The sequence below is a fragment of the Thunnus thynnus genome, chromosome 15, assembly GCF_963924715.1.
Source record: "Thunnus thynnus chromosome 15, fThuThy2.1, whole genome shotgun sequence".
Taxonomy (NCBI): domain Eukaryota; kingdom Metazoa; phylum Chordata; class Actinopteri; order Scombriformes; family Scombridae; genus Thunnus; species Thunnus thynnus.
The window spans coordinates 10,623,674-10,650,426 of NC_089531.1; the positions used below are offsets into that span (position 1 = coordinate 10,623,674).

At 41.4% G+C, this 26,753-nt stretch overlaps 1 protein-coding gene across 1 annotated transcript in view; it reads left to right on the forward strand.

Moving 5' to 3' along the window:
* The window catches only part of LOC137198656 (ephrin type-A receptor 7-like), a 153,895-nt gene that overhangs the window by 107,768 nt on the left and 19,374 nt on the right, over positions 1-26,753 (forward strand). Inside the window, exons 6-8 of the mRNA XM_067612527.1 lie at positions 13,418-13,542; positions 15,742-16,054; positions 17,648-17,756. Coding sequence (XP_067468628.1) covers positions 13,418-13,542; positions 15,742-16,054; positions 17,648-17,756 — 547 coding nt within the window. The remainder of the gene's footprint in view (positions 1-13,417; positions 13,543-15,741; positions 16,055-17,647; positions 17,757-26,753) is intronic.

The following is a 26,753-nucleotide window of genomic DNA, read 5'->3' on the forward strand; positions in this document are numbered from 1 at the left end:
TATCTGTGTGTGTCAGACAGAGAGAGAGCTTCTTTTTAAAAAAAAAAAAAAAAAAAAAGATGGTATTTGATTTAGAAATGTGCTTTAGAATTACTTTTCGTGTGTCTTGTCTCACCTCTCCTGCCTTTGCTAGCCACGCCAGCTTTTGTCAAAAGACCTGTGGTTTTCCACACATGACCAACAGAGCACAGTTCAGATCAACAGCTAACCAACTAAACATGACCTAAACCCTCTCGCGTGCTCTCTACAGTGGACAGTTTTCCTTTCTGTAGGGGCTGGTGAGGTAGTGCTGTGTGTGTGTGTGTACACAAATCGGTTTGTGTTAGAGGACTGCAGTGGGGTTTGGATTCTGCTCATCTATATCAGGCATGGGGTATATTTACAGTAATGCTGACATATCATCAATGTGAGATATGAAGCGTACTATAAATAAAATTGATGAAAGGAAAATTCATATATGAAAATATGAGAGACGATTATTATGACTATTAGATTTTACAAAGCATGTAAACTTTTAGTACACTCAAAATAGGGTCATAAATTTTAAGTTTATTTGTTATTCAACTTCTCTCTTTTTCCACTTTATATTTATTGTTGTGTGTGTATTTGGACTAGTCATATAGTAGGTGATATGAATTTTGTTCAAACACCAGTAAAAGTACACAAAATGGCATCTCTAATCCATATCTGATCTGTAAACAATACCACTGTCACCGCCGCTCTGAAGTATAATGTTCCAGCATCCAGTTTGTATCTGTTGCCAAGGAAACCAAACAAAACTATCTGAAAAACAGGGACACAATCCATACAATTTCCATCTAGTACCCACTGCCTTAAACATATATCTTATTTTTGTTGGAGGATATGGCTGACAGATTTTCAATAGAAAACGTTGTTGCGGGTGGGAGTGATCAGAGTCTTTGCGCGCTGTGAAGTGAGGGAGCTCATCTGCAAGAGCAAGCGGTAATGGTTGGAAATCCTGTGCAGCCTGGTCAGGCACAGAATTGAAAAAAAAAACCATTCCTTCCACGGACTTCAACCTCGTGTCAGTACATGTGTGTGTGCTCCTCCACAGCAAGACTTTACACCATCAAAACTCACTGACCTTTATAAATACTGCAGCAGGGATTTGGAACAAAGCTAACACGCACCAGCACACACCTACACTCTCTCATGCCACCTCATCATCTCTTTATTACTTTCTACTTTTTTTTTTTTATCTCTGTGTCCCGATCTCTTCTTTTTTTACCCTCTATTTCCTTCCTAATTTCCCCCACCTTATCCTTTCCTGCTCTCCCCATAAACTCACTATTCTTAGACGGCAATTTCTCTCCCTCCTCCTACCTCTCCATCCGCAACCGCTCTTGACATGATCACCACTGCCCCCATCCTCCTCATCTCTCAGCTTCTCTTTTCCCCCCATCTTCTCTACTGTACCATATTTGTTTTTCTGGGCATGGTAAGCTTGTTAGCAGTGGGTGGTATGATTTAGCTGGCAGCTGAGGGCCAAGAAAGCCTGAGGATTTAAGGGCACAGTCTGATTGGAGAGAGAGAAAGTGCTAAGGGGTGCTATATTACAGCCAAAAAACCTGACGACACACATAAGCACACAGGGGGGCCAATTTACATCTACTGTATGCATATACTAAGATTTTTCTTTCTTGGTGGATAAAAAGCATCTGAAACGACATTTAAAACCTCATGACATTAAAACCAAATACAAATTGAATTCTTTGAAAGCATCTCCTCAAACGGGATGCTTGCACATTCACAGCGCCTGGAGTGGATTTCTCCCAAACAGATGGGGTTTTATCAGGACTCTCCAGGCCACCAAGGGGTAGGGGGGAGTTTTGCACGGTGTGTCAAGGATGGATGGATGGATAAAAAGGAAGAGGGAGAGAGGGGGATAGAAACATGGCTTGAGTTGCGTGAGGAGATGGGGCATGGGCTGGGTAAATGGGGGATCAGTTTTGCCCAGGGCTCATGGGGCCCCTTATCCAGCTGTGGATTAGGGATGCCTATATCTATGTATGTGTGTGTGTGTGTGTGTGTGTGTGTGTGTGTGCGTGCATCAGTTGTGCATGCACCAGGCCATGCGTGTATGACAGCAACATTTTCATGTGTGTGCTTTACCATGCTTGCATGCCATAAGCTCTGTGCATGAGTTCATGTGTGATTTGTGTGTGTGCAAGACAGGATACAATAATGACATCATGGCTCAGCATCGTTCAGCGTATGTGTGTGTTTGTGTGCATGCGTGTGTGATGGAAACACACTTGGTTGAAGGTGTTGGACCCCAGTGGTACATCCAAAGCCCTTTAGCTGAGGCAGAGAAGAAGAGGGGGATGCAGGAATGCTGTAGAGATGGGGTGGAGGTGCGGGTCAGAGAGGAGGAAGGATTGGCATTTCAATATCCTGAGAGGATTACTGGCCGGGCTTTAGATGGCCGGTCCCCGTGGAGTTACATGGGCCTGAGAGATGGACGCATAAAGGGAGGAAAGGAGGAAGGGATGAATATAGAAGTGAAGGGACAGGGAGAGGTGAGCGATGTTGCATTGTGAGCAGAATGCCTTGTGGATGCAGAGGAGAAAGTGGCTCGTGTGAAGAGCAAAAGCAAAAATGCACATTTTTCTCAAAAAATGGTGTGCATACAGTGTAAAGTTTTGTCTGAACTATCTGGCATTGAGGTGCTTCAAACAAATAAAGTTATTGCGTGTGAATAGACGCCAGTAGAAGACAGGGGTGCAGTAAGTATAGAGGCAGAAGGGGAACATAAAAAGTCAAAGAAAACTAGAAGCAAGTGAGGAAAGGTGAAGCAAGCTGCGCAGGATATGTAGTGTAACAATACAGGAGAATAAAGCTGTAAAGATGAAGGAAGTGAAAATGAGAGAGAATGTGGTAGAATCCTGGTTAGAAATATGAAAACTGTATGTTTGAAAGATGGAAGAAAGATGAGAAGAGATGCTAAACAAGAAGAACTCCGATTGACTTCTGAGTACACGTTTCAGTTTGACTATTTGAATATTTATAAGTTTGAAACAATTTCGGATCACGCCTTCTAGCCATTGTGACAGAGACAAACTGTCAGGCAATGTTTTTTTTTTGTTTTTTTTTATTTCCTTCCTCGAATGAGAGCTCCTCAACTGTCAAAGTGCAAAACTCCGCTTCTTTGTCATTGAGTTTCCAATAGCTTTTTTTTTTTTCCTCACTTTCACACCTCTCTACCTTCTCTCCCCTCATCTCCGCCTCCAGTCCTCTGCATGGAGGCATTTGGATCCTTTTTGCCTCCTTAATTAGAAGTGATGGGAAGGTGAGGCTTCAGCAGGCACCAAATGAATAGAGTCATCAAGCTACTTTTCAGGACTATAGCCCAGCCACTTAAGACGCTTTGTCATCCTGTGATGGGAATTTTAATTGCCTACCTCTTGGCTTATAATTGGAGTCTATGAAGAGGCACTCTCAGGGTCTTTAGTATCTGTGCTTTGTATGTGGATTTATAGGCTGTTTCTTGTTGTTTAGAGAATTGTGGTGTTCACTTAAGAGACAAAAATAAATCTTGGAGGTAGATGATGAAACACACACGCACTGTTATCTCATAATCAGAGTATAATACAGGGCTTGAGGGCTGTCTTTGATGCACGTCTTTGCCAAACCCCTCTCAGGAGGGGAGAGAAACGGGTGAGAACATAAACCCTTATCATCGCAAAGAGACTAGAAAGAGAGGTTCAAACTTCAAAATCATCTTTCATTTTTTTTCTGTCTAATACCTTGTAAGGTCTTTATTGCGCCTCCGTTGAGAGAGAGAGAGAGCTCGGGTGTGTTTGTGCGTGCCGTGTTTGTTTTATACGGGGTTTGTTGCTGGAGGGCAGGCGAGGTTGACGACGTCCTGCTGTGCGAAAGAGAGCGAGAAGGTTGTGCAGCTGTCTTTCTGAATGACAGCGCACTCCTCTCGGATACAACAGTAGGTGGGTCACACACAGTTCAGCTCATCAGACCAATGTTGCGCACACACAAACACACGCGCTCTCACTTATTTCTCATTCACTGAAGCCTTGCTTTTACATCATTTTCAAACAATTGTCTTCAAAACAATATATGCAGTATACATTATACAATCCCAGTATTTGAGTATTTATGCTTATGTGTGTGTTTTTGCCTTACAAATACACAATATACTTTGACTCTGCAGTCCCACTCACATTCTCCAAAACCTAGCATACACTTAATGCGATCACCTCCGATGTCAACATGTTTGACTGCACTTGAACTATGTGTCAGAAAGTGGATGTTGAGATGTGTGCATGCGTGTGCATGCATTTGCAATCCTTGCAAGTCTGTCAGGGCAGATAGAGCTTTCTTCGCCTTCTTAGCCAACCTCCTGCAGCAGGCTTGGGTCAGTCACTGTGTTTGTGTGTGTGTGTGTGTGTGTGTGTGTGTGTGTGTGTGTGTGTGTGTGTGTGTGTGTGTGTGTGTGTGTGTGTGTGTGTGTGTGTGTGTGTGTGTGTGTGTGTGTGTGTGTGTGTGTGTGTGGCCTGGCTTTTTATTTGTTGGAGGCTCCGGGTTGAGGCTGTCTGGCTTAATGGACATGTCGTGATCAGACCTTGCCTCTCCCTTTAGGCTAAAGCACATCGGGCCAAAAGAGTGTTCAGAATCAGTGTGTGCAGCTGTCAAGAGCAGTTTAAGCAAGTCGGCCCCAGTCGCCCTCCTCTGTGTGAGATGCCAAATTTCAGTAAATGCAGAGCCAACAGGTTATCTGTGGTTTTTGACATACAGCAGCTCCTTGTGTTTTCTCTTTCTTGAAATATTGAATAATCTGATCCAACAACGGTCACTCATGCCGTCTGTAATTGGATGTATTTTAACATTGTCAGGGTGCAGACATGCTTCATCCTTTTATTGTAAACTTATATTCAGGACCTGGTGTTTCTGCATAGCTGGATTATGTTGATCAGGCCCTTCTGAATATGTCATATGGCAGGAGACTCTCTGTCCCGCTTGCTTGTTCGCTCACCCACCCACCTACTGACTGACACATTTAATCAGGCTATCACTGAGACTCTCTTCTTTGTTACACACACAGAAACCCTTTTCTCACACACAAACACACACTCAGACACACACACCTTGGTGGATCATGTCCCTGCAACATATAATCTTGTAGTTTAGATGGAAATGTGCCCTATCCAGGTGTATTCCCTGCACCGAATCCTCCCCCTCGCAGACCAAAATATCCAAATTTGTGTGTGTGTGTATGTGTGTTTCACCTCTCTAAACACTTTCCCTCCTCTTTTTTTTTCATACACTGATATGCATGATAATAACCATAGATAATACCTGTCTCTGACTGCATCTGCTCACCTCGCCTCTGAGGGAGGATCCTGGATAATATAATTTTTTTCCCTTCCTCCCTCTTGCCTCCAATCTTCCTCTCCTACTGTTTTTCTGTCTTATGCTCCTACTTTGATTATTTTGAGTTGTGTCTATATGTATTTGGAATGAGGCGTCCATGCGGTCGAATGCTGATAGGCCAGATTAGACAGTGAGTGGTAAACGGGGACAGGTTGCCAGATAGCGCACCACCGCTGGCGCAGGCTGATAGCCACAGATTAAAACAGCAAGGCCTGCTGCAAGATAGTGAGACCTGGGTGTGGTAGCTGCTCTCATAAACAGCATCATTAGATTGGGACGCAATCACATGCATGCACATATAGCCACCTGGTGAACCTCAAAATGGTACTGGTAGGATGCTGTGACTGTGAGAGTAATTGTCGGGAATCGTCTTTAAGGTTTGTTTCAAGTGTCCAAATGTTTGTGCAGTTTTACATGCCAGCTTACTTTAGCAGCCACCTTAGAATTTTTTTCTGATCTTGCAGTTAACTGTGCATTTTTGTACATAAAATGTTGTACTTGCATGCCCTAAATTGATGCTTTACAGGAATAATATTATATATTGTCACCCACACCATTATGTAATTATATTTATATACAATATATACATTAATTACAAATGTTAATAGATTTGTCATTCAAATCTGAGGGAAGATTGCTTTTAATTGTCAGTGATTTCATCACAACAGCTAGATGAAATTCTACAATGTCCTACCTTTTTCCTTGCATCAAAGAGTTGCTGAAAACCTGCCTTTAATTTACCCATACAAGGCATGAAGTGCAGTGCAAGGTTACTGTCTGAGTAGAACAAGGATACTACATTATTTCTCCACTCCAGTGATCCTTGAAAGTGTGCAGCGGTGGATTCTTGCTTTAGTCTGTCAGCATATTTGATGTTGTTCTAATCTAAGTGAAATCCTGTGAGGAGCTACTGTCAATTTAAAAGTAAATTATTCAATTTCTAAAAAAAATAAATATTATTAATTGATCAAAAGTCTCATTGACTTGGCATTTGAGATTAAAAATCTCTCTTACAAGAGCCTCTTGGCCCTGTTAATTGTTCTGCTGCCTGTCAGCAGAACAATTAACAAGGTTGCAGACATGAAAAAAACAAACAATTTATGGTGAAAATAAAGAATAAATTACAGAATCATAAAATGTTATCATCTACAGGCACATCTACAGCCAGATGTGCCCAAATCCAAGTCATTTAGAATTACTTTAAATGCGTCCAGTGAGACCAGCTCCTGAAGATTCAGGTGATTTTGCAACTGATTCCAAGTGTAACAGGCATATGTTACAGAAGCAGGGGGAACAACATACATAAATGCCATTTTTCCCGGTTCAGTACAAATTTTAGGGAGAGATAGTAGGAATAAGTCCTCAGAGCGAAGACAGTAACTCCCCATAATTTTCTAAAGGATGTAGATCTGTAGGTAAGATGGAAGCAGACCAAGAATGGCCTCATAAATAAGAATATGCCAATGGTTAAGTCTATGGGTGGACAAGGCAGACCAACCAACCCCAGCATACAAAGAGCAACGGTGAGTAAGGGTTTTAAGATTTGTAATAAACCTCAGCGCTCCATGGTAGACAGTATCCAGCGCGTGTAGGTATTGTGAAGATGCATGCATGTATATAACATCACCATAGTCCAGCACAGACATAAAGGTGGCAACAACAAGTCTCCTTTTGGCTTTGGAAAAGCAAGACTTGTGTCTAAACTAAGAAGCCTATTTCAACTTCAGTTTTTTCCACCAACTGCTGAATGTAAGGCTTAAAAGAGAGATAGAGAATCATCTATTACGATTCCTAGATATTTGTACAGACAGAGATACAGACTCAATCTCAGAGCCCTGAAAAGTTGTGATAGATAGATGGTTCAGTGGTTTTGATTTTGCATTTAGAAGCATCATCCTGTAGACATAAGCTGAAAAAGAAGTGGAAAAAAGTGAAAGTTATCCACGCAACTCCTTGGCCATTTGAAACTTTAATGACTTTATTAAAGAAATGCACAGGCAAATGTACACTCCACTGGGATTTTGGATCCATTGACAGAAATGCTTGCGGCAGCAGGTGTATAAAAAGCCCCTGGGACAGCTGAACCAAAAGAAACTAAATGTTCCCACTCCTCCGCTGTCAGTCACATAAATCGTTGCACCATCCGTTTAACCCCAGGTAGAAGCCAGTGGTGCTGTGCCCAGAGGGAATGGAGCTCTTGCTTCTCTGTTAACCCTTTGAACATGAACAGACCTGACAGATACAGCTCTCTTAAATCACTCCCACCTGTGACTTTAGAGCTACACACTCTACCGTCTTGTCTGTTCATCCCCGAACACACGTGCAGTCACTCACCGTTTTTTAATATGCGTATGCACACAGAAGCGCGTAAAGTATGCAGCGGAGATGGTGAGAAGCAGAACAATGAAACCCCCTCCTGACAAGATGGATGTCATCTAGGCAGAGGCACAAACAGGCCTGCAGGGAACAGCGGATTCCCCTGAGAACCGAGCTGGAGAAGGAGCTGTGTCGGGGAAATGGAGAGATAAGGAGACGAAGAGACAGTGAGAGAGAATTTCCAGCAAGAGGGCCCCGTGGAAGTGAGGAAGAAGAGGGGAAAAAAGTCAGAATGACTGCGAGATGTTCAGCCCTGCCTGTGCCGTCGCCCCTGGGGAGAGCGGCTCCTCTGCCTGTCTCCTTTGATAACGAAACAGAGATGCCAGTTGCACCTCAGCTGCCTCGGTACACATGGATGCAAGAGCCTACAGCGGCGGCTGCCATTTTGTGCCAAAGTCTATTCATAGATCTACCTGCCATAGAGACCTGTGCTAGAGCCGCCACATAACCCCCAGTGTCTGCATAATGACAGGCCTGTGGTGGCGTTGGGTATCGAGAAACAGTTTTGAACTGGAACTTATAGGAGCCTTTGGATTCTTTAAGAAACAAGCTTTTCAATTCCACTTGTCAGTTATTGAAAGCAAAGTTAGGACCAGCTGTGTTTCTGTGCCAGCACACGTGTAACAGTAATGATAGAGAAAATTTAGTCACTACAAGAAAATATCATGCATGTTACAATATTTGTCGAAATACTGAAGTGATACCGCAGTGTTGCGTAAGAATGCAGCGTTTTTCATGTCCTCAGTTGTCATAATGTTCCACAATCCACTGTTAGTGTATCCAACTCATGTAAAAGGCAGAAAATACTTAAGTTGTGCACGACTGTATATAAGGTATAAGGTAGAACCTTTAATGTGTCATAATTTATGCAGAGTTGGTGTCAAATCTATTGAAAATAAAGACAATTTTTGCTTTTCACATATTGAAACGTATATTTTCTCACTCAAATAACATGAAAATAATCAAAACCAGTTTGCAACAGCAACTGAATTGATAAGATGAACCAGAAACCAAATTTATATAATCTCAATGATACCCAGCTACAGCTTGTACTAGCCGGCTACGTAAGTTTAATCACTGAGAGGTACAGCTGTGTTCTTCCTGGTTGCCGTTGTGTGCCAAACTCCATCTATTATACCTCCTCATGCTTCACTTTTCTTTCTCATCATAGTGTCCCTTTGAAGTCTATAGACCATTATCTGTATCAGTGATTGGTATATGTACTGCAAAGGTTTCATAATGGATCTTATCAGAAGCTACTGTATATGTCTTTGTGACGAGTGCCTCTTCCATGTGATTTCGGTGGTATGATGAGGCTTTGAAAACGTCTGCTGTGCACTTCCACAGCAAAGCTGGAGAGGCTTATTGCCCACAAGGCCATCACCTCTTCTATATTACTTGTGAAAATCACTGTGCAATTGTGTGTGTGTTTTTGTTTGTGTGCGTGTGTGTGTACATGTGAGTGCAAAAGCCATTTCAGACGGCAGACGGCATCGATTTCTTCCTCTCAAATACAGCGCCAAACCCAACGCCACCCACCATTTGCTGCCATACACTCTTGTGTGTGCGTTGTGTATCGGAGAAGAAGTGGGCGTATCAGTACTCGTGCCTGTTTGCATGTCTTGGAAGCTATTACATCCACCAGAGTAGTAATTAGTACTCAATAGCTGTGTGCAAATACTTCATAGCTACTCATGATATCAAAATTTGCAATGTCAGTCGGCAAATTTTGTTGGTGAAAGGTGTGCAAAATTGACAAGCGTGAAGCTGACAGGAAATAAATAAAAAATCTCATCTTTGTGATTAGTTGTTCTCAGAGGACATTTTCTAGACAGTGTGACAGGTAATAAAGTGTAAGTAGCAGAATCATACACCAGCAATTTCAAATTCTGATGCATTTTTTCAATAATCTCATAATAAAGTATGTTATAAGATCTAAAACTTCTTCTGGTGTTAGGAAAGGTCACTCTCATTTGGATATGAAAGGATCATTGTATAAACTTGTGTTCATGCATATGGAGTGCTGCACATTGCATGGTATACACTAATAGCAATAGTGAATTTCTCAAGGGTGCAGAAATGTACTTTGGACGCCAGTTTGTCTGCCGTAGCGATTAGAGACCACTTCTTCCCTGCTGCAGAGGTGGAAACACCACCTTAAGCGATGTCTTACTTTTGTATTCGTGCATGTGCACCAATAGAAAAATTGTCCACACTTGTTTTTTTTTTCTGTGCTTGATTGAGCTGTGATGTGATCTGGGGTTTGGAGGCAGGCACCAGTCCTATGCATAATTCAGCATGCAAGGAAGGAAAGAATAGCAAACAATAGCCTGCAGTTGTAGACGGGGAGAGCAGGTTGACACTGACTGTGTTCTTGGTTTAGTGTGTTAAGCTGAGTTTCTCTCAGTGTTTTGGGGGGGCACTCTGAGAGGGAGAGGGTGTCTGTTTGAACTTCTTTTCACTCATACAATCATGCTCTCTTTCTTTTTTCTTTCTCTGTATCTTTTCTTATCACTGTCCTTTTCACTTGCACATCTCACCTGCACTTTTTATACTTCACATTTTGTCTTTACTGTACATGTAATATGTTCATACTTTCAAAATGCCACTAACTGGCATGATTAAAGTTTTCTGGACATCATATTGTAAGTATTTAAAGATTTTTTTTCACACCCAACCAATATGGACCTGAAAGATAAGCTACAGTATGTTTCAGAGCATCTCAAGTAAAGCAGTCATCTCCTGAGATTGTATTGCGTTCACCATTGCAATATGTCACACTCATTTAAGTTTCACAGTAGTTCTATTTGGATGCATCATGTTATGAGGATGAACTAATGAGGTGGAGTGATTCACTTTCATATTTGTACTATTTCTGTAGGCCAGTGTTTCCACTGATGAAATAATGTAAATTAAAGCTTTCATTACACAAGAGCTTAATTTGTGTGATTAAATATTGCCTCGAGACATGTTTTAAGCCATATAGAAATACTTTGCTTTGAATTTTAATTTGTGTCTAATAGGGTCTTTCCACAAAAAGTTCAATTACCTTTTAAAGATAATTTTAATATTTATTCCTTCTCCCTCATTGAAAAATCCATCATCTAAAAATATGCAAAAATTGTCCGTTCCGAAAGTTTAACTACTTGACACAAGATGTCTCCCACTTCATTGAAAAGTCTTTTCTCAGTGGGTGCTCTAAAAGTTTGAAGTTTCCACCTTACACATGCAATTAAGTTGCGTAATGGACCACAATGAGCTTCCACACTCGTGACTATGATGTCACAAAATCATGCTCTTTTTGTACTCGTGTGAAACTCAGATTTAAGGTGAGTGCAGAGAAACGTTCTCCCTTCAGCAGATGAATGTGAAAACGGCCTTCTAGTGTCAAACTCTGCACGTACGTCATTCTGCACGGTGAAGCTCAGTCATCCAAGTGAAGTCACAATAAGAAATACTTGTGAAATGCACAAAAAAAAGCACAGTAAAAACGTGCAACAGGTTGGCTTTTTTTTAATCATTTTAAGAAGGTATTGTGCCTACATTAATGACAGCATAGTCATTTTCGTGGATTACTAATTGCAACTGCAGTGGCTTAACGGCACTGAATCCACTTGAATTATTTTTTTAATGAAAAGAAGTTATGTTGAATCATTAATCTGTTTACTAGATTTCACATTATGATTCTGCATATTCAGATTTTTAACAAGCCGGTATAAAGACAGAGCTGCATTCATACTGTACACCATTTGTGAGACAATCTCACACACACACACACACACACACACACACACACACACACTCAGGCCAATCATACAGCTTGAATTTTCTTCCTCCTCCAGTCTGCCTGATTGGGCAGACATAAAAAGCAATGATAGTTTCTGCACTCACTGGCCTGACTGATACGCACAAACACACACGTACGGCTACACACACACATCTTTCCTCCATGATACAAAAAGTCACAGAAGTCACCATGAATAATGGATAATACCTGTGTGTTCAGAGACATCAAAAAACAGACAGATGGAGATGGACAGCGAGAGAGAGAGAGAGATACAGACAGATCGAGTGTGTCTTTGTTCCGCTGCCTAAAATGACGGTATTATCTTCCTGTTATCTTCTCGAGAGGAGGACAGAAGGAGAAGAAGGAGCTGTGCAGATGCTTTGTGTGTGTGTGTTTGTGTGTATGAGGAGGATGTTGTGTGTTTACATAGTTTTGCTCATGTATGAGTGACAGGCAGAACATATTCATTAGTGTGACATATTCATTAGTGTGGCCGTTTTCAATAGAGGAAAAGAGATGAGGTGTCGGTGAGAGGTCAGGAAAGAGATGAGCAGCGAGTGAGAAGAGCACAAAAGAGGAAGCGAGTCAACTGACGGGGAGAGAATGAGAAAGCGAGAAAAACAGATGAAAAACAGGAATAGCATCGGGGACAGAAAGAAACGGCAGAAAATAAGAAAAAGGGACTTCAGTGCCATGGAAAATCTGGAGGCGTTTAAGTAAGTGGAAAACAGCAATAATTATCATTCAGTGCAAAAAAAGATGACAGAAAACACCCTTTAGACTCCCCTGCTACTAAACCTAACCCTAATGGCCTTAATGGCATCGCTCCTCCCAAACATGAAGGCCGTTTGACTAAGCTAACTGCACCCCTTTATTTTTCTTAGTCTTTTTGAGTGACAACCCATTTTGCTTCTTCATTAAACATGGCATAATTAGCACTTAAGCAAGAGTGGGTGGTGCTTACTGATTATCATACTATGCGCTGCCTGTCATTTATTGACAGAGAAACAAAGGACTGGTCTTTCCGTAGTAATGATATTGTTTTGCTTTGCAAGCTAAATTTGGAAGGCACCTTTTCGTCCTCCGTTTTGTTCCCTATCATAATCAAAAAGAGAACTATCTGTCAGGATAAATTTCACCGCCCGCTCTCCTAGATGGAGTCAGAAAAAGTTCTGAGGTCATTTTAATTGAGAGACTCTGAGAGGAAACGGGGAATCCGGATCAGGAGCGTCTCCATCCGTTAGTCTTGTGTCTATACAGACTTCAAGTCAATCCATATCTGTAGTGATCTATTGTCAGTCCCAATGTACCGACCCAAGCTCTGTTCAATACCACACACACATACACAGTCAAAGACAAAGAAACGTATGCAGTGTGTGTCCATTCATGGGACTTTGAGTCCGATGAAGTTGTCGTCTCTGACACGTCTCCACTTGAATAATTAACTCGTTACCTCTCTCCTACCTATTTCTGTGCTGTTTCTTTCTCTCTCTTTGTTCCTTTCCTGATAGGAGATCATTGTTGGACTTTCCCATCTGCTCTTTAATGCCCACACTCCACATTTCTTTTGCTGTCTTGCTTCAGATCTGAAAATACTTTAGGGTATACTAAGTATATCAGTGCTAGCCTTCTGGCAAAATCCACCCTGAAAGAGAATTCACTGTACAGTATTCCTCTGTTGACCTTTGTCTGCACAGTCAAGCTCTGTGAAAACTGGAAATATCGGAGGGTAATTACTGTTTCTGATGTCCTTGAGGAAAGTTCTGAAGCTATTGTGTGTATATTGAATGAGACTGGAATTCCCAAGCTCACCTCTCTGTCTTCTCCTCTTTCTCTCCCTTGTAGCACCATCTCTGATAAGTGAGCTGCGAGCAGAGAAGATCGAGCAGAAGAGCATAACGTTGGTGTGGCGGGAGCCTTCCTACCCAAACAGCAGCAGGACTGAATATGAGGTCAAATACTATGAGAAGGTAAATACACTGTTATATCAGTATGTGATATCTATATCTGAAATCTAGTAGCCTATTGGTTGAGCATCAGTTTGTGTCCGTCGAGATAGCATACACCCCCAAATCCACCATGGTGCACTATACTAGTTTCCTAGCATAAACCAACACTGGTGGCAAAAGGAGGATAGAGACTTACCAACGTCAACTGCGGAAAGTGATATATTGATGGTTGTTGTGTGACTTTGGTGTAAATCAGAGATGGTGTTTTGACATCTCTTTCCACTTGATTAAATCCTTGTCTTGAACTGTTAATCATTAAGATATTGTTCAAAAATCATGTACTTTATAGCGCATATTAAGCGCCACTGACGTATGAGCCTGAGTCTGTATTCCTGCCACATTTTCTTATGCTTTTATGGATAACCACTGTAATTTCATCCGCCTTATCACACTCATTTAACATAGCACTTAGTCAGATTGTGGCCACGCCGTCAACTGTCATCAGTCTTCACAGTAAATCTGTCATGCACGTAAACCACAGCTGTCACGCTCTCGCTTCTCCGTTTTCATACGCTGCGTTTTCTAGCAATGCCAGGTCTTTGTGTTTGGCTGTGTCACACTCTCACCCATTTTCACACCTCCCTCTCTTCTCTATGCTTCACCATATTTAATAAAGCCCCGCTCCTTACTGCTCGACTCCCACATCTTCAGAAAAAAAACAAAAAACAAAAAAAAACAAGAAAAGATTCAGTAGAAGAGTGGGCTAGGAAAGAAATGAGAAAACAGAAGAGATAACAGGGAATTTTCGAAGGAATGAGATGCCTCTGCGATGACCGAGGGAGAGAAAAGGTTGGAGAGTATTAGGGACGGGGGAAGATGACTCGGTGGAGAGATGGTGATAGAAATGATGGAAGATGCTTTGAGAGACTAGAAACAAAAAGAAGGAAGCAGATGAGGGAGAGAGTGTAAGGGATAGACAGAGTAACAGAGTGAGACAGGAAAAATGTTAAAGGCCATGAAATGAAAAGGCAATACAACTACACTGAAAAAGAGTCCATTTAAAGGAGATAATATGGCTTTGCTTAGTCAGTGTATTGCCTTTTTTATCAAGATACAGCTTTACAGTATGGCTCCACATAATGCTTACTGATATTTTTAAAAATTACAAACATATGAGCTGATTCATCTGAATCATAACATTGACTATTAATGTGACTGATTATGTGCAATAATGAGTTTATTCATAACTTGATATAGCAAATATTACAAAGCGTCATTTCTGTGTTTTCTTCTTTTTCATCCACTCGCCTCTTCATCTCTCTTTTTTGTCACATATTAGCTCCACAGGAGTCCCTCATTATACAGTAGTTTCCACTCTTTTTCTCAGTTAATCTCTCTTTATTTCCCTCTGCCTGCGTCCCTCTCTCTCTGACTTTTTCTTTCTTTATTCCCTCCACACGCAATTCTATTCTCGGACTTACTGTAATGAAAAAGTCATACGCCCGTTACCTCATGCGAGCGGCGTTGTGCACACATGACCACACTCGAAAACTACACTCGCTTTACCTCTTAATACCCTTGCATGTAAATCAGATTTATCATCACAGCTGTTATACGAGCTCGATCGGAGTGATCTTATTGATATTCAGAGGGAGGACATGCAAAGATACAATGAGGACTGTTTGTTGAAACAAGGCAGAGATTGCGTCGAACAGGCAAAAACAAACATATCAGACAACAAGTGGAGTCATTATGGTAATGTGTGTCACCTACTCACTGCAGCCATTGTGCCCACTTGTGCAAAGTGTGACTCATTCTCACGGATGGAAACAGATGAGCGTTAAAGAAATTATTATTATTTTCTAAAGATCTGTCAAATTATTTGATTCATGCAATTATTAGTGTCTGGACTTAATTTTTTTTTTTTCTCCCAAAGGGCAGTTTTGATACTTCTCAATTAAAAGCAGTTCAACTGCTGCCAAACACTCTCACTCTTAAACTTTGTCTGACTCTTTGAAACACTGTGCAACAAATGAGACACAACCAAAGCTCTTGATTTGGTTACAAAATTGTTTCGCATGTCCTCCAGCATTACAAACTGTGCCTTGGAATGAACAAGGCATCTCACAAATGGATTCCTCCTACTCGTCTCACTTCTCCTCCTGCTGTTCAACTCTGTCTTTGTTTCCCTGTCTCTCACATCGCTTTCTGTCTCCACAGGAACAAAAGGATCAGAGTTATTCTACTGTGAAGACTGCTGCCACACGGATCAGTGTCAACAACCTCAAACCTGGCACCACATATGTCTTCCTCATCCGCCCGATCTCCACGCCGGCACCCTCCTCATCCCTGTCCTCCTCCCCTCTCTCATCCTCCTCTTCTTCTTCTTCTGCCTCCTCCTCGTCCTCGTCTTCTTCTTCTTCTTCATCATCATCCTCCTCATCGTCATCGTCCTCCTCCTCCTCCTCCTCCCCGCCGCCCATCGACTACGGAGCATACAGTGCTCCCCTGGAGCTGCAGACACTTGGCGAGTGTGAGTAGCCGTTTTACGCCTCCCCCCCCCTTCTCCTCCTCACTTTCTCTCCTTTCTCTTCACTCCCTCCTCTCAGCACCACCAGGCAGATTGAGATAGGGGGTTTGTGTAGGCACCTGGCCAGCCCACACAATGAGACATGCTGCTAGAGTGAGAAGGAGAGGCAGAGGAGATGTGGCTGTGTCTGAGATATGTGTGAATATTCAACATTTTACCAGTAAGCTGTGAAATGGTTCTTCTTTGTGAAAGTTGATACCACGTCTCTCGTGCCACCCCAGTGTCTAGTTGTGACTCGATGCGTTTTATGCCTTGTGCTTCTCATGAATTCTTTGTTTTGAACCTTTTTAATTTGATCCAGAAAAGGGATTTGGTGAGCATTCATAGTCTTATAGTCCTGCGCTGCTTCACATCATTAGGTATTGCAGGCCTGCAAAAAGATTTAAAAATATTGTATTATCATTAAGCCTAATAACACGATTATGGCATTTATCTGCCAGAAGAATCCTGCATTAGACAAATGGAATTGTGCATTAGACAAATGGAAATATTTGTTGGTCGATTTTAAGCAAACTGGAGGAGTTGGCAGGTGGACAACTGTAACACAGATGGAGAAAAAAAAAACTTTTTAATGAATGAAGATTAATGTTCAGTTTTATGATGATAATTAATGGCTACTGCATGCTTAGCTCTGATTCAGGACCATATACTACGCTTTACAGTGCTGTGTGAATACCTCCCACTACTCAGAGATTTCAGTCACCTATCCACTAATAAAAACCACATGGTAGGAAATCTTCCTTTTTTTAAGAAGAAGAAGAAAATGACACTTAAATTCAGTCAACATTTAGAAAACACATGAAAAACAGATTAAACAGAAAATGAATTCATCTACTGGTGTCACATCCACTCCTACTTCATCTTATAATGAAAACTGAACTGAAGTATACAAAATGATTATTAAAACACCTTAGTGAGAAACCAGGTTGGAAAATTAGTGCAAATAATGTATCCAAACATGTATGAAATAAGCATAAGATTTGATGATTACTTATCAGTTACAGTGTGAAATAGTCCTTTAATGAAATCATATGTTCTGGATCATTATAATTTAAGTTAAAAACCATGTTAAATCAAACATGGTGCAGGACTCCTTCCTCTCTGTTGCTTCAGGAGATCATGTAATGTGATGGTCTTCACTGAAACACAATGTGATGTATTGCTTCTGGTATTCTGAGTTAATTCAGTGGAGCAAAGGGTATGTATGTAGACAATAGTGTAATACAGGAGGGTCATGTATTAATGATGTAGGGGAGGTCTTGGCTTTCTAATATAAAAAAATGTTAGTTTACCTTCCACTCTGTATATAAAATTAATTTGGCCCTCATCGCCTTTCTATTTGTTCTCATCTCCTGTTCTTGTTTACATGTAATATACAGTACTGTATGAGCCTTGCATGCCGTTGTGTTAAATTGTGCATATATAGTGTGATGATGAGCATATGCAGTGCAAAAATGCCTGTGGCTCTTTGTCCTGGCTAATAATTGGTGTGTGTTTTATTCAGAAGCATATTCATTGATATATTTCCATTTTCAGTGGCGTTGGCGTCCAGCGAACAGAGTCCAGTGGTGATCATCATTGTCGTGTCTGTGGCTGCCCTGATTATGCTGCTCTCCATGGGAGTTGGACTGCTTATCTGGAGGAGGTAGATATGTGTATACAGACATAAACACGTGTACAAATAACGAATTCACTATCTACTATACATCCTGTCATTCTCACATTTTAATACCCTGAGCGTGTTACACAAACATACACGGACATGCACATGTGTACAAACACTCAATCATAGACTCAACCGCAGATTTCAGTCAACTGTCACACACTCCACCGTTTTAATCCAGATTACAGTAATCCAATGATAAGAAGAGTCCCTCTATGAAAGGAATCTGCAGCGATGTTGAGAGAATGGTGGAAATTACACGATCGCCAGTTCCACTCAGTGTCGTTTTAATATGCAACATAAAGAAGTCAGCTTGATAATGGGGCTGTCTGCGTCAAGGGGGGAAATGTTGGCAGGGTCAAAACCTTTTTTGATCTTTTCTGTGGGAGGGTGGGGGGGGTGGGAGTTCACAGTTCTTTGCTGTCTAATTAGTTTTCACATGGGGAAGTGGGAAACAGTAAAGAGATGAAAGAGAGGTTAAAGTGGTGTCACTTGTGTAACAGCTGACACATGGTTAACTCAGACCGATCATTTGCTTCATCACTTGGGCAAAGTCCAACATTCTTTTGTGCTTTTCATAATTAGAGTGGACTGTTCCAATTTATTATTTCACCAATTAAAAAAAAAAAAAAAAAAGATCTAAAGATGACTATTACAGGTGTTTAACCAAATGAATGGACTTGAAGGTGGCCATGTCTTTCTTCACTACTGCTGTGACCTCATTTTTCAGCAACTGCTCGGTCTTATTAGATCAAAATTCTTTCAACTGAAAGAGTTTCATGGTGGCAGGAAGAAACCATTCAGACTGCAGCAATCAATACAAGATGCTTTGTTTCTTTATTTTCCTAAGAAGGTTTAAAGTAGCAACCTAGAACACCAAATTCTGGGTCAATATGGGTCAATTTTAAAAGTGTAGTTCATGAATTGAAATGTGGACCTTGATCTTTAATAGTTGAGCTAAATTCGACACGTTGCTGTTAGACTTTGACTGTGAAAACATGTCAGTAGTCAAACATTTACTCTGTGTATGCACCAGCACATAGTCCACTTATGAAGACAATACAGATACATATAATGGCTAGTACACATTAGCAAGACCCTAAAAACTGTTAAAAAAAGTAACGGACGTAGCCACCATGACGTCACCCATTTTGTGGACTCCTGTACTGAAGCCTTGAGTTTGCATTTTGCGTGACCATATTTGGACAAGAGGGTGGAGCTGACACTAACGCTAGCTGCTAGCTTCCTAGCTTGCTAGCTTGGTTTGCATGGTGTATTTACAGTCCATGGTTAACTGTGATAATGCTAATACTAATGCTAATTTTCGCTAGTGAAAAAACAGGCTTAAAACCATTAAAACAAAATGTACTTACTGGAAAAAATTGAACATCCAACTCCTCCAACTACAACCAAACACTGAGCAAGGCAACCAAAATGTTACAATTAACTTTCATGAACTGAAAACACACTGAAATAACGACAGCTACGGCTACGCCTATGCTCTGTGAATCGTTTCCTAACCAACATTCGCCATGGTAGCAACTTACCTGTGACGGCACCCACCTGTCACTCAAAGCAGCCACACCCTTAATTATGCATAACTTTAAGCCTTAATAAAATTTAAACAGGTGAGTTGTTTAAAAATTCACCCCCCGTACAGTTGTCATGAGTGGGGAAATTAGCTATAGAGACCAAAACCGTTTTTTGTACCAGGCTGTAAACATGCTTATTTCTGCTGTAAAGTTGGGTATTTTAACATGGGAGTCTATGGGGATTGACAACGTCAAGTGGCCATTCGAGGAACTGCAGTTTTTGGCACTTCCTCATTCATTTTTCAGCCCTGGAGGTTGCCGCTTGAGCAAGACCTGCCCAACTTGAACCCCTTTACTAATAAACAGTAACAGTAAAATCTTTTCTCTTTACTCTCTTTTACTGTATAGAGGTTGAATCATTATGGATGGCATCAATTGGCTATTAAGACTTGTAAAACAGAGCTTTCCAGGAAAAAAAGGGTACTTTTATCAAGATCAATTTTGTATTTTATTAGAGAGAAAACCTAAATGAGAAAAGATGAGAGTTAAGTGAAACTGACAGATAAAATCATGCATTGTCTAACTCCTTTATCACAGTTTGTGAGACTTGAAAGTATTATTTTTGACTTCTTTTCAGACTTTCTGACAACTATTTCCTAAATTAATTTGTCTGAAGTTTATGATACTACTAAAGTAACACTCAAACACTGTCTTTGAAGTTTATGATACTACTAAAGTAACACTCCAATACTTTTAGAAGTTTATGATACTACTAAAGTAACACTCCAACACTCTTTGAAGTTTATGATACTACTAAAGTAACATTCAAACACAGTCAATCACCCAGCTACTCATTCAACACTATACCGCTATTCTGTGTCATTTCAGGCATTTTAATGCATGTGTTACTGACTTGTTTATTGCACTGAATATATCTTGCCATATACTAGCGTGTTGTATTCAGTCGAGCAGATAGGGGTGAGGAGGTGGGAGGGCTGAGGGGGGAGTGCATTTTCAGCTTACCATTCCAGCCACTTTGCTCTTTGACTCCTATCCAATTCTATATTCTGCCAGCTCGCCTCACACACGCCCACACAGAAAAACATGCACTCACACAGTTGCTACCGTATACTCCATCACACATGCAAGCAGATGAGTAGGGAGCACATATCTACGCCCACACAGTTACACACATACACACATGGCCAGAAAAACAATTGGGTTTTTTTTCGCTACTTCTTTTGGCTGGACCGCCACAGCTGGACCAGCCCTATAAACGTCTGCGCCATGTGTCGCCACTTCCTATATCTGTCATTTTAAATTAAAATCCGTCTAGTGTTTCATACATGGTCCAGCCATATACTAGGTTTCTACCTAGTCTTGTTTTCATTTCATTTGGCTGGTGTCCAACTAATATCCGTCCAGGGAGATTTTTCAAATGCATTGTGGAAGCATTGATTTGCATAGTTTGTGTACATTCTCTTTGTCTTCCCACGCAAACACACACACAGATCTCCACCAGAGTCACACGTTAGCAGGATAAAGTAAAACAGGCCTTTTCCACAGCTGCAGCTACCTGTATACAGAAGGGATTGTGATTGAGAGACCACCAGACCAATTCAGATACACACAAACAGTGGAGTCGACCAGGTGTAGAAATGGACTGTATTCACTCACAACAGCACTATACAGACTGGTGCAGTCAGTCAAACACCGATAAAGAAATATATGTGGGAGAGGCATAGACATAGACATATACACAAACTCACCCACTCACTGTAGAAACAGACAAAATATGCAGAAACTTCCTGAATCCTCAGTACACACATATACGTTCTTGCTTTGAGGAAAAGCAGCATCATCCCCTCGCGCACAAGCCCAGTATTGAATAATAATGCTTATCTTTCTCTCCTTTATTTCCATCACTGCATTCATTGAAAGTGGTCTCCATTGTTCATCGCTGCTGGACCATTAACTTGCTCTTCATGTTTTGCATAGAGACAAAGAGGGGGAATGGCTTGATGCCTCAATTACCATGCTCTCGTGTTTGCAAAGACAGCCAGCTCCCGGCTACAGCTGGAGGGTCTCAGTTACATCTATCTGCCCGCTCACACAGACGCATGCAAATGAGTCCTACTGCACACACATGAAGGCATGGACGCAGGCGTTCGCATGCATTCGAGGCATGCATTACATTTATGGATATGCACGGGGATACTTTGCATGCCCCTGAAAGCCACTTAATCAGAAAATTTGACTTAATTTTTCACTGTTAATGTAAAGTATGTGTCAGCAGCTGTAAAATGTGCACATGGATTAGGTCTCCCTCTTCTTAACCATTTCTGTCGAGGTGGCACTAAAGTTCAAAACAAACACGCAGCTTACTTGCCTATTGTTTAAATATAAGGGCAGGCAGTAGCATGGGTGGACTCGCTGCACTGCAACAGAATGTGTCGCCCCCCTTATTAGTATTTTTGCAGGTCCAAAGAAGTAGTGGCATAATTTTTTTCAGATTTTCTCCCTCAAATGGTGCATCCCAGCCTCTGTAGTGACTTCTTCATTTATTCGGTGATGATATGTGATATTCTCACGTGTTTTAGCTGTCACGGTGGTGAAAATTATTGTTGAGGTATAACAAAAGCCAGACTTACACAAGGCTCAGTTTCAACATGAGCTTGATGAACCATAGCTTGAAAAATTGGCTCCTTGAGATAGAAGTCAAGTGGAAAAAAAAAAAGCGCACAACACATTCAGTGTAGCATTCCATGTGGCACTGTGTTTCATGCTATGCTGTGTGGTCATGTTAACATACAGCTGCACCTCCCCTATACACATGTCACATGTCTGCACCTTATGTGACTTGCTGTTATGCGGTCAGTGGGTTATGGACTTAAAGTAAGTCTCCCTCGCTGTTAAAGTAGTCATTTGGAGCCAGGACAAGGCCGGCTCTGACTGTGTTGGTGCCCTAGGCGAGATTTAAATTGGAGCCCCAAAAAGTGCAACAATAGTTCCTCCAGTCCAAGAACTCGCACTAAAATGAGGTGTAACAATGATACCTCCAGCCCAGACAAATCCTCCCTGTTTCCTGGACAAAAGGCAAGTTGGGGTCAAGGTGCCATTCATATTCATATATATCATATTTCCCAAAGCTGTACAGAAGCAAGCATACCTGTCAGTAACTCACTTCGTGCCCCCCTCCCTTATTTGGTGCCCTAGGCGACCACCTATGTGGGCTATGCCACGGGCCGGCCCTGAGCCAGCACATCGCTGTGACGTACATAGAAAATTATTCAGAACTCTCAACAAGAATAATGTGGGGAAATGAACTGATGGGACAAAGAAATGAATGAATACTTTGTATTTTCCTCTCTTTGAGACCTCCACACCCTATCTCATTCTTTCCTGTCACTCTCTCTCACACACACACACACACACACACACACACACACACACACAGACATTGGTGCCTGACAGAGTTTGATAGAACCACAGTTCCAGGGCATTGCCCAAACATTCTCCAGGAAGCCCAGGCTTGACTGGTCAGTGCAGGGATTGTTTACTCTTCACTGGCCATACCAGCTTGCATGTGTGTGTGTGTGTGTGTCTTGGGATTGAGTGTGTGAGTATGTCTATGTCTGGTGAGTGAGTAACAAGGTATCAGGAGCAGGAGATGGAAAAGAGATCAAGAAGAAAGGAAGAAGCGGGAATTAAAGCAGAGAGGGTCATTTCATGGGGCCATTGACTCTTGGTGACAAAAAGTGGGATTTGAAGGGGAAAAAATGAGAGTAGGAAGAGACGAGTAGGCCAAGAGAAAAGGTCTTAAGCACGGCAGTGTAGTTTCCTGTGTGTCTTGTACAGATCAGTGCTTTCATGTCTCAAATCAGACACAGACGTCTTCCATTTCAAATGTGAAAGTCATTCTAAAGTGCTCTTTATCAGTTTTGGAAATACAGCATGTAGCCATTTCATTTTAAATCAGCATTACCTCATTTGTAAGTTTGGGACTGTTAATTATTCTTAACCTTGGCGTAAAACTATAATGTCTTTAAGGTTTGTGTGAGACAAAGTTTCCGAATAAAACTACTCATATCGGCAGGTATCAGCCCAGTGTAGATTTACCTGGAATAGCTCTCAGTAATAAAACAAAACAAATGTGTCAGTGTTTTAAATCTTACAAACAAGTTGTTCTAATGGATAAAATTTATGATGGATAAAACTTAAAGTGGCTTTATGAAATTCCCTAATTTTTCCATGTATTTTGCCCCACATAAGTCTGTGCCGGCCCAGTTCCTCTCTGCCTACCTGTCAGCTATGATTCTATTTCTACTCTAACACCCATTATTCATGTTATTTCCATAACTGCACTTTATTTTAGATGAGAATTCAGGTAAGGCGAGGAAAGAGCAGGCAGTGAATAGACTAAATTTACATGGCGTCTGTTCCCTTTTTTTTTTTTTGCTTTTAAAGCTCTCCTGAAAACAGGAGTGTGAGTGAGCTGTATGATAATTCACTTGAAATTGCCATTAAGGTGCTTTTAATATACGGTAAGACCAATGATAATTTTGTCAACCAAAATCGTGATTACTTTGTGTTTACACCATTAGCATCATGACAATGATGTCATGTGCGGACAACATGCTGATTCTTGAAAATACACAAAAAAAACCCCTGCTCTACAGTTTCTTTCACAACATATATGATAAAAAAATACTCTAGTGAATTAGAGCACTACAAGCTAGTCACTCGTGCACATTCAAAAGAGATTTCACCTTACATGGCTCCCTTTTAAAACATAGCTCCCATGGGAAAGATACACTACACCCTCTATCTTTTAAAGATTCTGCATTTATTTCCCAATGCTGTGTGCCAGAGATGAGACTTTGGCCAATGAAACACATTCACCTCACACAGTTATAAAATAGTATGATCAAATGTAAGTAAAAAACTTGCTGAAATGACTTCAGGAAATAGATTTCACAACAAATGGATACAGTTAGAATTCTTGCCAAAGTTTAAAGGCTCAGTTCTTGCAAATAACAAAAAAAGATCCCTAACCAATGCACTATTAACTCCTGAATGATGTTTGCTAAAAACTATATAAAGTTGAAAGTATTTACATATTTGTGACCTGTTTTTAAAAGATTTACATCTTCAGTAGGAATGAATGAGCTTGGAGCTGAGAGACTCTCTGACTGGGAATGTCAGTTTTATGTCATTTGTTGACAATTACACCATATAGAATAGAAAAAATATTGAATATAATACTTAATTGTTTGGGTTAATTTATCCTTTCTGACGAAAATTGACAGTTTAGTCTTCATTAATTGCATGAAGACATTCAAAACGACTAAGACTGATATGTAAATACTTGCCAAAATTAACATTTGATGAGGTTGAGCTGACAGTGACAGAGTTTGGCAAGAATTTTCAGTGTTTTGGCATCCAGGCGGTTCTTTCTGCCTCTAGTTTAACCATAGCCATCTGGTTCCTCTGAAGTGTGAAATTTTAAAAATTGGTACGAAATTCTGGTAAAAAGTATAAAATTGGAACAGCCTTGGGACAGATTAAAATGCTGGATAAATTTCATCATATTTTCAAAGGAATGGGTCTATGATTATTTCAGTGATCCATCAGTCCAAAGTTGTGTTGACTGACCATCTTTTTAAAGTAATGAATAGAGCAGGATTGACATTGGCACCCCCACCGCCCCCCCACCCCCTTTTTTTCTTCCCAGCAGCGTCTGCTCGAGCTCCTCCAATGTAACTCCTGCTAGCGTGGTGCTGCTCTCGACCTCCTTCTCCACTCTTCCTCCTCCTCCTCCTCTTCTCTCTCCTCTTCCTCCCTTCACACAGCTGATGCCCAGGTACACTGGCATGTCTGCACTCCCCTCCTCCATTAACCCCCCCCCCTCCCTTCCCCTCCCATCCTCTTTATCCTCCACATTTCCTCCCTGTTGTCCTGCCATCTCTTCTATCCTTCTGCGGTTTCTTTTCTTCTTTCTCTAGCTTTCCTCTGTCGAATTCATGCCCAAAAAGAAGCCACCATCTAAAAAGAACTACTTTGCATCTGCTATTTCATTTTTGTCACATCTGTGACATTTCAAAGGTAATGGAAAAGGAATCAAGTCATGCAACTTTGCCTCCATGCAGCCTTTCCAATTATTCTTATTTCCTGTCTCCAAGGCTTAGTCTCCTCACTTCCTATATTCCATAATCATTTGACTTTTCCCCTTAAATCATATATTCATGTACTTTCAGTTGGTGTTTTGCTCATTTGCCTCTCGTCGTTCCATTAACTCATTAGCCCTTGTATGTGAAGTTTTCCACCATCGCCTTGCTTCCCTAATTTTAATCTTTTGCAGCCATTCTTGCCCTGCACTCCTGACTACCATCCTTTCTGCCTCTTCTTCCTATTCTCCTTGCTCCTCTACCCCGGCCCCTGTACTGTATGGGCTGTGCTGTGTGCCTTTTCAACTATTTCTCCATCCTTGCATACCCTTCTGCCCAATTATCCTCTTAACCGTAACCTCTTATTTTCACTTCCTCTGCCTCTCCTGACTTCCCAACATTTTTCTCTCAGTGACTTATCCCCTGCTTTGCCCTCATCCCCTTGCCATGTTCTCCATTTGCTCCCTTACCTTTACTCCCCCTTAGGTCGCTTGCATCTTGTTTCTCTTGGTACCGCAATGCCCTCCGTCCTCATCTCCCTCCTGTTTCCCCTTCGCTCCCTTTTCTGCTGTGCTCCCTTATCTATTAATTCTTGTCTCTTCTCCCCTGTCTGGTATCTCCTGCCCTGAGGATCTGTGCTGCATGTGTCTGCTGGTGTGTTTTGACAGACAGGGTCCTGACCTTGTCTCAGACCCTGCTGCTACACAGGCTGAGGGATGTGTCAGCCTCACCCTCATCTCCCTGCGTGCGAACACTCACAGGGACATGCGCATGCAAAAAAAAAGAACACAATCCTGTAAAATGCACGCACACAAGTGTTTGCGCATACACACATAAACCCACACGGACACAGATAAATATTCACATATGCATACATGTAAAGAAGCGAGCGTGAGCACACACACTCGTGCTTAAATCACACAATGCGAGTCCGCCAGGTTCTCTGTGAACTCCCTCTCAGCTGTAACGGTTCTGTGTGAAGTGCTGATGTGTTCTGACATTCCCATTAACACACGGCTCCCTGAGCAGATATTATATTTCACTCAAACACACATATGCGCACACACACACACACACACACAGGTCTATAGACACGTGCATGGACATCCTCACTCATTGTCATTAACCATCAAATCTTTTCTTTCTGACACAAAACTTTCCCATTCTGTGATCAGTGCTCCTTCACCTGACTGTCCCTGTGTGTTTTTGTCCATAATCCCTGAAAACACGGTAACCAGCCACAATAATTATGTTTCTCGTTTACTTGATATAATGCCGAT